The sequence below is a fragment of the Cherax quadricarinatus genome, chromosome 44 (assembly GCF_038502225.1).
Source record: "Cherax quadricarinatus isolate ZL_2023a chromosome 44, ASM3850222v1, whole genome shotgun sequence".
NCBI lineage: Eukaryota > Metazoa > Arthropoda > Malacostraca > Decapoda > Parastacidae > Cherax > Cherax quadricarinatus.
The window spans coordinates 27,909,793-27,920,717 of record NC_091335.1 but is presented as its reverse complement, the minus strand read 5'-3'; the positions used below and the strand labels follow the sequence as shown (position 1 = coordinate 27,920,717).

The 10,925-nt window shown below is 38.4% G+C and overlaps 1 protein-coding gene across 1 annotated transcript in view; it reads right to left on the bottom strand.

The window, feature by feature from the left end:
- Positions 1-881: 881 nt before the first annotated feature.
- Positions 882-10,925, bottom strand: part of LOC128697397 (uncharacterized) — a 75,562-nt gene continuing 65,518 nt past the window's right edge. The window contains exons 7-8 of the mRNA XM_053789018.2: positions 9,703-9,840; positions 882-5,096 (exon numbers count right to left, since the gene is read on the bottom strand). Coding sequence (XP_053644993.2) covers positions 4,897-5,096; positions 9,703-9,840 — 338 coding nt within the window. The 3' untranslated portion in view covers positions 882-4,896. The remainder of the gene's footprint in view (positions 5,097-9,702; positions 9,841-10,925) is intronic.

Genomic DNA, 10,925 nt, shown 5'->3' with positions numbered 1-10,925 from the left:
TCCCTAGCACACTTGGTTTTTGCCTCCCTGCACCTTTGGGTAAACCATGGGCTCATCCTGGCTTTTTCATTATTCCTGTTACCCTTGGGTACAAACCTCTCCTCAGCCTCCTTGCATTTTGTTGCTACATATTCCATCATCTCATTAACTGGCTTCCCTCCCAGTTCTCTGTCCCACTGAACCCCATTCAGGAAGTTCCTCATTCCTGTGTAGTCCCCTTTCTTGTAGTTTGGCTTCATTCGTCCTGGCCTTCCTGCTTCTCCCTCCACTTGTAGCTCTACTGTGTATTCGAAGCTCAAAACCACATGGTCACTGGCCTCAAGGGGTCTTTCATATGTGATGTCCTCGATATCTGCACTACTCAAGGCGAATACTAAGTCCAGCCTTGCTGGTTCATCCTCTCCTCTCTCTCTTGTAGTGCCCCTTACGTGTTGGTACATGAAGTTTTCCAGTACCACCTCCATCATCTTAGCCCTCCATGTATCTTGGCCCCCATGCGGGTCCAAGTTCTCCCAATCGATCTCCTTGTGGTTAGTCACCCATGATCAGGAGCTTTGCCCTGCATGCATGAGCTCTTCTGCGCGTGTGCGTGCGTGCGTGTGTGTATGCTCACCTATTTGTTGCAGGGGTCGAGACTCAGCTCCTGGCCCCGCCTCTTCACTATGTGTGTGTGATGCATCAACATCAGTGCACATAAACTGAGAGATATACAATGAGAAATGTAATGCATCCCAGTACATAGAGCAAGACTTAATTTCTCATTTTTAGAGATTAAAATTTTCTTGTTATTGTACAGGTGAACCACAGTCTTACTGACGAACCTTGCTTAGTGAAGTGGTTCTGAACCTAAAATTTACACTGAAGAAGGTAAAAGCAATCTCTTATATTCCAGTAATATTTAATACCATCAAATATGCAGTGAAATACCAAACTTCTTCACAATGTATTATGTAATATTTGAGTCCAACAAATCATTGTATTAATATTACCATTATATTAGTATGATCATTATATTAGTATGGTCATTATATTATGGTCATTATATTATTACCATTATATTAGTATGATCATTATATTATTACCATTATATTAGTATGATCATTATATTATTACCATTATATTAGTATGATCATTATATTAGTATGGTCATTATATTATGATCATTATATTACCATTATATTAGTATGATCATTATATTATTACCATTATATTAGTATGATCATTATATTACCATTATATTTGTACGATCATTATATTATCATTATATTAAACATTAAAATGGTATAAAATACCGACAGGTTGTTAGGTAAGACACATATGCAACAGTTAGGTATCATACTATGGAACAATGCTCTTCTCCAGACTGAGGGACTGACCACCTCAAAACTTTAAGGGTGATGGACTGATTACATCGTCTTCAAGTATCTTCTGCTTCTATCAACTTTTCTGTACTCGACTGAAGAAGCCTACTGTGTAGGCGAAACGTTTCATAATAAAGATACCTAACTGTTGCATATGTGTCTTACCTAACAACATCATTATATTAGTATTGCTCACTAGTATGGATCATACAGAGCCTGGATCATGATAATTAACATTCCACAATGGCAGTTTTTACCATTATGGACAAGGAATTATTACCATTTTTGCTACGAAATTAACCTAAAAATCGATCACCTAAAAATAATACATGTAAGACGCATTTTATTGAGACACTGCGTCTTACATGTATATGAAGTGCCGAATAGGTAAAATTGCTCAATTAACAAGAACGCAACTCATTTAAAATTAAGTCCTTTCCAAAATTTTCTCTTATACGTTTGAAGATATATTTTTTTTTCATATATGTTAATGGGGAAATTAATAATTTTGTACCAAAAGAACCTTAGAAAACTTGCCTGACCTTATTATAACAAGTTCAATTTAATTTAGCCTAATCCAACTAAATATATTTTAGATAAATTCACATTAACTTAATAATAAACAAACACAATGAAATACTATACACACAAATTTTCGTTTGCCTTATTCGGCAAGAAGGGCACTGCAATTTAAGCCAAAATCGCAAGTTTTTACCTGTTCGACATGACATATACATATATATATATATATATATATATATATATATATATATATATATATATATATATATATATATATATATATATAATTGGTCAGGGATTATTTATTTAAAAGGCACAAACGTGAATACAGTAGCACACTATATCAAACATTATGAACCTTCTCCAGCTTCTCTTAAGCAAGACGGAAGCCAAGTATTTAGCAAGAATATATATGAATATATATATATATATATATATATATATATATATATATATATATATATATATATATATATATATATATATATATGGGTAGAATGAAAAGGGGGTAAAGCAGCTGGGATTGATGGGATAAAGGTAACTAGGGACTGGCAGAGAGCGTTCATAGGCAAAAGAGATTGTAAAAAATATAGTGGAATAAGCCTGTTGAGTATCCCTGGTAAAGTGTATAGTAGAATTATTATTGAAAGAATTAAGAGGACGACAGAGAGCAGGATCGCAGAGAACAAGGAAGCTGTAGGAAGGGTAAGGGGGGTGTAGGAGTGTTTACGGTGAAGTATATAGGTGAACAGTATTTAGATAAGGGTAAAGAGGTTTTTGTTGCTTTTATGGATTTGGAAAAGGCATATGATAGGGTGGATAGGGGAGCAATGTGGCAGATGTTGCAAGTATATGGAATAGGCGGTAGGTTACTGAAAGCAGTTAAGAGTTTTTACGATGTTAGGGAAAAGCTCATTAGATAGGAGTGGCAGAAGTATGAATGAATGGTGGTTTGTAGTGTTGGGCAGTATGCTTGTTCTGTTCGGTGTATGCATCGTTCCTGCTACCCCATTCCCTTCTGCATCTGGTGGGAGGTGATGAGTGTCCTTCCGACCGGTTGTCACTCACTTGACTTTTGGCTTCCATCAAATCTGTTAGTATTCATTCCACTCCTGTTTTATTTGTTGTGTTTAGGTTAATTTTGTTTCAACAAGAGCTTCACTCTTGTTTAGGTTTTTATGTTGTAAATTCTTCCTGTCCTAATTTTGGACTTGTGTAGCGTAATGTCATCATCTAATCATCCTCATTTCTCTTAAAGGCAGTACGCCTCTCTTGTGAGCGATTTCACGATTGGTGAGTAATTTTGTATTTCTTGATTTTAGTCTTGATTATCGGCTCAATTCGTCCGACACAGGCGTGATAAGAAGGGCAGCATTGATCTTGAAAAGATCTTATAATCAATCTGGCATCTGTACCTACACTGGTCCCCCTTCCACTCACAGCCGACCCGTAATCAACTACACACCATTCTAGCAGCCGTTCCCCAGTTATAAACCCACCAACGTTTCATGGTTTTTCTCTACTGGTGACTGCTTCACAAGTGTTGTGGTGGTCAGAGGACCACAGTGCCTCTGTTCGTCAGAATCTCTACCCGTAGCTTTAAGTCACAAATTATTTATATATTTCATTTTTCATTTCCTTGCTTCAAGTAGGATTAATTTCATGTTTATGGAATTGTTTATCTTATGTTATCATTAATTTTTCTATCTTTTAATTTCCATAAGGAGGAACCAGCCTTATCAAATACTCTTTGAGGGTCTGATAGTGCTGCCAGACCTTCACATACGAGTATAGTGAAGCTCAGGTTAGAGTATGTAGGAGAGAGGGATATTATTTCCCAGTAAATTAGGCCCTTAGACAGTAATGCGCAATGTCACCATGGTTGTTATTTATAGATGGGGTTGTAAAAGGAGTGAATGCTTGGGTGTTGGTAAGAGGTGTGAGATTAAGAAATAAAGAATCTAACACAAAGTGAGAGTTGTCACAGTTGCATTTTGCTGATGACACTGTTTTTGGGAGATTCTGAAGAGAAGTTACAGAGGTTGGTGGACGAGTTTGGAAGGGCATGTAAAAGAACGAAATTAAAGGTAAATGTAGGTAACAGCAAGGTGATGAAAATAAAAAAAAATAGGTAATGAAAGATTGGATATCAGATTGGAGGGAGGGAGTAGAAAGTGAATGTATTCAGATGGGAGAGGACTTGTATGAGAGTATAGTGGTACTCTCATATAAGTATATGAGAGCATGGGTGGTGAATGATGCAACGAGGAGAAGGCTGGAGGCATTGGAGATGTCGTGTCTGAGGGCAATGTGTGGTGTGAATATAATGCAGAGAATCCATAATTTGGAGATTAGAAGAAAGAGTAGGGTTTTAAAAAATTATTATCCAGAGGACTGAGGAGAGGTTGCCGAGGTTGTTCAGTCATTTAGAGAGGATATAACAAAATAGAATGACTTGGAGAGTGTATAAATCTGTAGTGGAAGAAACGGGTTGTCTTAGGAAAGGTTGGAGGGAGGGAGTAAAGGAAGTTTTGTGTGAGAGTTTGGACTTGGATCCATCAAGTGTGTGTGAGCGTGTTAAATAGGAACGAGGGGTGATGAGTGGCTTTTATGATTTAGCCTCTTGCTGGTGTGAAGGGATTCAGAGAAACCGATTAGCCGGACTTGAGTCCTGGAGGTGGAAAGTACAGTGCCTGCACTCTGAAGGACGGGTGTTTATTTGTTGCAGTTATTTAGTTTTTTAACGGTACTGTAGGCACGCGTCTGGCAACACATTAATGGATTGAGGAAAGTGTTTCTTCTTTCTCGGGTCACCCTCCCATGGTGGGAAACGGCTGATGTGCTTATGTATACACACACACACACACACACACACACACACACACACACACACACACACACTCTATATATATATATATATATATATATATATATATATATATATATATATATATATATATATATATATATATATAAATAAATTCATACTGATTGCCAGGAGGTTCTGCAAAATTTATTTAATAAATATCTTGACTTTGTCGTATACCTGCTGCGAATTCCATGACAGTGCCTCATTTATGGCACGGCAGAACTCTTGAATCTTCTCTGGTTTCTTCTTGTACAAGACTTGACCATGTACGAAAAAACCATCGATAGTATTTGTCTGCTGTAACTCGTCACGAAGGTGCTGTAGCAGGAGTCTGTATCCTGCCCCTGAAATAAGTGAAATATAGTCGATTGATAGTTGTTTAATTAATTATTTTCTTAGTGTTTCAATATTCAGAAGCGCAGTTGCAGAGATGACCAAACACCTAGATGGTTCACTATTTATTTTTAATATGTTACAACAAACTATTTTTGAAAACTGTTACATTCACAGTGATGGGGGAGGGGGAGGAAGAAGCCATGAGCGCTAAATCCGAAGGATGTCGTGCAGCTGTTGGGCGAGTGAGAGGTAATCAAGCTTTATCCAATCATGGTGTAATAGAGTACACAATGCGTGTTAAAAGGATTACTGGCAAAGTGAGGAGATGGATCTTCAACTTTCTAAGCAATCAAACAAAACTAAGTCAGATGCCACAGTGAAAAGCTCTGTTCCACAAGGTACAGTACTCGCCCCCATCCTGTTTCTCATCTCATATCAGACTCAGAGATTTAAACCCTAACACATTGCAGACAATGCTAGAATATGAGACACTGTCATCCGTCGAGGACACGGTAAATCTCCAATCGAATATAAACCAAGTTTTTCGCTGGCAACGGAAAACAATGTGATGTTTAATGAGGACAAATTTCAATTACTCCGTTATGGAAAAACTGGAGGAAATAACTAGAACTGAGTATACTACAAACTCTAACTACACAATAGAGCGATAGTGTGAATGACTAGGGAGGGTTAATGTTAGAGGATCTCACTTTCAGGATCACAACAGTGTCACTCACGTGCCAGGAAAATGATAGGATGAATACCTGGAACATATCTGGAGAGCATTTCGGGGGTCAACGCCCCCGCGGCCCAGTCTGAGACCAGGCCTCGTGGTGGATCAGGGCCTGATCTACCAGGCTGCAGACAAAATGAGAACTTTCAAAACAAGGGATGCCATGCCAGTGATGATCCTTTTTAATCCCTCGTTCTCTCTAAACTGGAATACTGCTGTACACTTACCGCTCCAAATAAGGAGGGTGAAATCACAACTCGAGAGAATGTACATGGTTTAGCGCTTCTTTTTTATTATAACAGAGGATGTACACAGAACAATCACTGCAGTAAAACATCTTAATTACTAGGAACACTTGGATTCAGTGGACCTTTGTCACAAAATTTGACATCTACTAAGTGAAGATGTCTCTAGAGAATGCTAGGTCAGCTTATTGATCGCTCTCTGTTATCTAGCCTGCAACAATTTGCAACTGGATTGCAACTGAATGAATACAAACCAACTAAATGAAAGTTGAGAAGTTTAATAACAAAGGTATTTAGGTGATAATTACAGAAATGTAGTTTGAATAATTAAGGAGATGAGCTTCTACACAACTCTTGAAGTATAACTTAGTATACTTATATATCACAGTTATTTTATACAAACATGTGATGAGATACTATACAACTCTTAATAAGCACCGTCTGGTATGTTGCAATGCCGAGATATACTTATAAGTACAAGAGTAAGGGTGTATAAGTGTGTAAGTGCTCGGTACGTGCTCACATTGACCCGACCGAGACTTAAAATATGACTGACAACAAGTCCCTAAATAAGTTCATTTCTGGACCATCAAAGCACTCAAACAGCTTGCTTGAACAGTATGACAGCCCATTTACTAAATGCTGAAAGCAGCAGTGAACAGCACAGCGTCAGGGACACCAAAAATTAACCTAATTGTGAACCTTCAGTAGATCCTACACCAAAGGCATAAAAATCCTTTGTTACTGAAACTGAGTTCAGCCATTCCAATTTCCGAACTACGGCAGTGCATAGATGCCAAAACAAAAGTAGGTCAAGAGCCGAACTCGGGACCAGAGATATGTCCCAGTATCAGAGACATATTCTCCCAAGAAGAGTCTAAATCACATAAACTGAGAAAAATAGCATTCTTCCTACAGAGAGAGGGACAAGATGTTTCCTCAGTGAGGAGCAATGAGAAAGGGAGAAGCAGAGCCTGCAGATACAACATTAGATTACTGGTACCATCTAGTGCCTGGCACAAACTGCTTAAAAAGTGCTGGCAGCCAATCAAAACTCTCCAACAGTTAATACAATAAGCTAATAATATACATAAGCTAATAATACATAAGCTAATAATATAAGTTAAATATAAAGCATGAAATTTTCATTTTAGCCATTGATGAAAACAATATAAAATTACATGAAAAGAAAATATACCACGAGTACACTGAGAGACAAAATAATTGTCAGGGGCCCAGGACTGTTCAGCTGCCTCCCAGCATATGTAAGGGGGATTACCAATAGAACCCTGGCTGTCTTCAAGAAGGCACTGGATAGGCACCTAAAGTCAGTAACTCACCAGCCAGGCTGTAGTTCATACATCATTTTGCAACACCCTGGATGATCAGACCCAGATCCACCACGAGACCTGGTCTCAGACCAGGCTGCTGGGGCGTTGACCCCAAAACTCTCTCCAGGTATATACAAAATAATTATTGCATCCTTTTCACAGGGCGCAACAACCTATGCTCCCTGGCACGCATACGACATAGTAATCTTCATCTGGAAGATCTTAGAGAGATTGTTCCCAAATCTGTACACAAATTCCCTACAAAAGCAAAAGACTGAAAAGTAAGACTGAAATGTAATATCACCATGAATACGCTACAGGGCCCAAGACTATTCAACAGCCTCCTACCATACATAAAAGGAATTACCAATAGACCCTCTGGCTGCCTTCAAGAGGAGCCTGGACAGATACATATAGTACCAGATCATCTGGTACTATAGGTTTCTGTACTACGTGCAGCAAGCAGTAATAGCCTGGCTGATCAGGGCTTTATCTACCGGGAGGCCTGGTCCGCGGGGGCGTTGACCTCCAGAACACTCTCCAAGTAGGTAGACAAATGGTTCAGAGAACCGACAAGTTGATAAATTAGACGCGTGTAACACATGGGTGTCTTTAATGAGGAAACGTTTAGCAACACAGTGGTTTCATCAGTCCATACAAAGGAAAATGGTGAAAACAGCAGGAGTTTGAGGTAATCAGTCCCTCAGCCTTGAGTCGATGTAATCAGTCAATAAATCTTGAAAAGAATACAGCATATGTGCGAAGTGGCTTATGTACTGTAGGCACTTGAGGTGCGGCAGTCGTAGGTGGTGTCACATTTGATAAATGTGAAAGTTGGTCATGACTAAAGGTTAGGCATGTGAAAAATTCCTTGTATTAAGATCCCCAGATGTTGTTGTGTTGCATCTCTCCTGCCTGCAGTATATAAGCCACTTCTTCGCACATATGCTGTATTCTTTTCAAGATTGATGGACTGATTACATCGACTCAAGGCTGAGGGACTGATCATCTCAAACTCCTACTGTTGTTCACCATTTTTCTTTGTTTGGATTGATGAAGCCACTGTGTGGCGAAACGTTTCCTCATTAAAGATACCCAACTGTTGCATGTGTGTCTAATTTATCACCCTCCAAGTAGACTCAAGGTAGGTTCAACTCTAGATCAAGAGCCTCAAGCAGGCTTCAAATGACCTCTGTGAAAAGGTGCACTTCAAAAGCAGCGAAAATCGACTATATCTGCAATTTTTTTTAGTGTATACTGATGTGCTATAAATTTTTACTTTCTTTGGTTTTTGAGCTCACTGCTTTGAAATGTAATTTTTTATGCATTTTGTGATAGTTATGCTAACTAATGTGACCGTTGCAGTGCTTTATTAGAAACTGATTTTAAGGGCTTTTATAACATAGTTTTGTGAAATGGGCTCTGGTGGCCTGGTGGTTAACGCTCTCGCTTCACACGGTGAGGGCCTGGGTTCGATTCCCAGCCAGAGTAGAAACATTGGACGTGTTTCTTTCCACCTGTTGTCTATGTTCCCCATCAGTAAAATGGGTACCTGGGTGTTAGTCGACTGGTGTGGGTCGCATCCTGGGACACTGACCTAAGGAGGCCTGGTCACAGACCGGGCCGCGGGGGCGTTGACCCCCGGAACTCTCTCCAGATAAACTGATGCATATGTAATCTGCCTTTTCTTGAAATACGATTTTCCACCATATTAATAACAGATTGGCTGTCATTTGTTTTCACCCATGGCCTGGTGGCTGAAGCTCTCACGAGGGTCCGGGTTCGATTCCCGGCGAGATTAGAAACATTGGGCGTGTTTCCTTACACCGGTTATCTGCTCCTTTCAGAAAATGGGTACGTGGGTGTTAGTCGACTGGTGTGGGTCGCATCCTGAGACAAAAACTGACCTAATTTGCCCGAAATGTTCTACATAACAAGCGGCTTTCTGTGTAGTAGTATGTCATGTAGTAGTACATGTACTTGTAGAAATAGATATTATTATTATTACTATTAGATACCCACAAGCCCAACAGTTTTCATCGTGGTCCCAGTTATTATGTCCCATCGTTATACTTCAGATTGAAAAAGGAGTCCTTTGCCCATCTCTTCTTTCTGATCTTCCTGTCACTTATTTCTCCCAGCGTAAAGTTACTCTGAGCCACTGCCAGTGGGTCCTTATTTCCAACTTTTCTCTTCCTTTAAACTCAAACTCACAATGTTTTTCCTAGTTTCACAGTTCATGAAACGTCTTGAGTATATCTTATAGATAAATGAAGTTTTAGTGTACAAAGATATTTAAACATACATTTTGTCTGATGTTGCAACTCGTCAGAGAACTTGACTGCGAGGCGTTTGATATAGAAGGACTTCAGAGTGAACTTTTTTTTCCAGTCACAAGCTAATCCAACCAGCTTCACCATTCGAACCATGTCTCTGATTTCAACTGAAATGCGAAAAAGTGCCTTAAATAAGATTATATGTTTAGTCGAAATAATAGTAAATTAAAATTACTTTCCTTCCTTACCTTTGTACACACTGGAATGACTACAATTTGGTAGCAGTCTACATTTTTAATGGTTAAAGTGAAACAAAGAAACTTGAAACTGGAGCCGAGTAGCCAACAGAAATCTTTAAGATGTATAGGTTAAAGAGATTAAATATAGAAATTGTGGAAAATTACATTTATCTGGATGTAACTCATAATGTACATACCAGTAAATGATAACAAAGATTATTATTTATCAAAGTTACATAGACAAGTAGGAATTTGGGACACCTAGGTCGCAAAAATGTCCCCCTTCGATACCTACAACTGTCATATCCACAAGTTGCTCTAGACCTATTAATTACAAATGAAATATGCATCACCAGGAATTCTGGTAAATATATAAGTTTGTGGACTGTATATTAAAATTAATAAATGATTATATATATACACATTTATATAACAGAAGGAGAATATATCTTAATATCACTCACCAATTTGACTGGAGATCAAGGTGTATCATACTCAGAAAACCTCACTGTCTATACATGAAAATAACAACTGGCCAGAGTTATAACATAAACAGACTTATCTGAGGTTCCTGGAGCTGTCTTGTCCAGTCGCCTGATATCTCAAGTTATGCAGGAATGCACATCCAACAATTTCGGCTCTTATCTGAGAGGTTTTAAGCCCAATATAACCTCTAGAGCACGAAAATTCTTCCGATTATTCACTAACGTTTGAGTTGACTAGTTCAAACATGGCGAGTCTCTCTTCTGCGCAGGCGCAGAGCTTCCCATTTTTTATAACACAATTTTTATTAAATACAGCAGAGGCCATCTATTTACATGTAAACTACTGTATTTCCGGAAAATATATACAGTATTTTCCACAGAAATATTTGAATATAGAATATAGAAAAAAATGAACATTTTAAAAATAAATTAAACAGTTCAGGAAAAGGCTCATGGAATAATAAATATAAACTATAAATTAATGTAAGCGATGATTTAAAATTAAGAAGTATATAGTCATGATTGAAT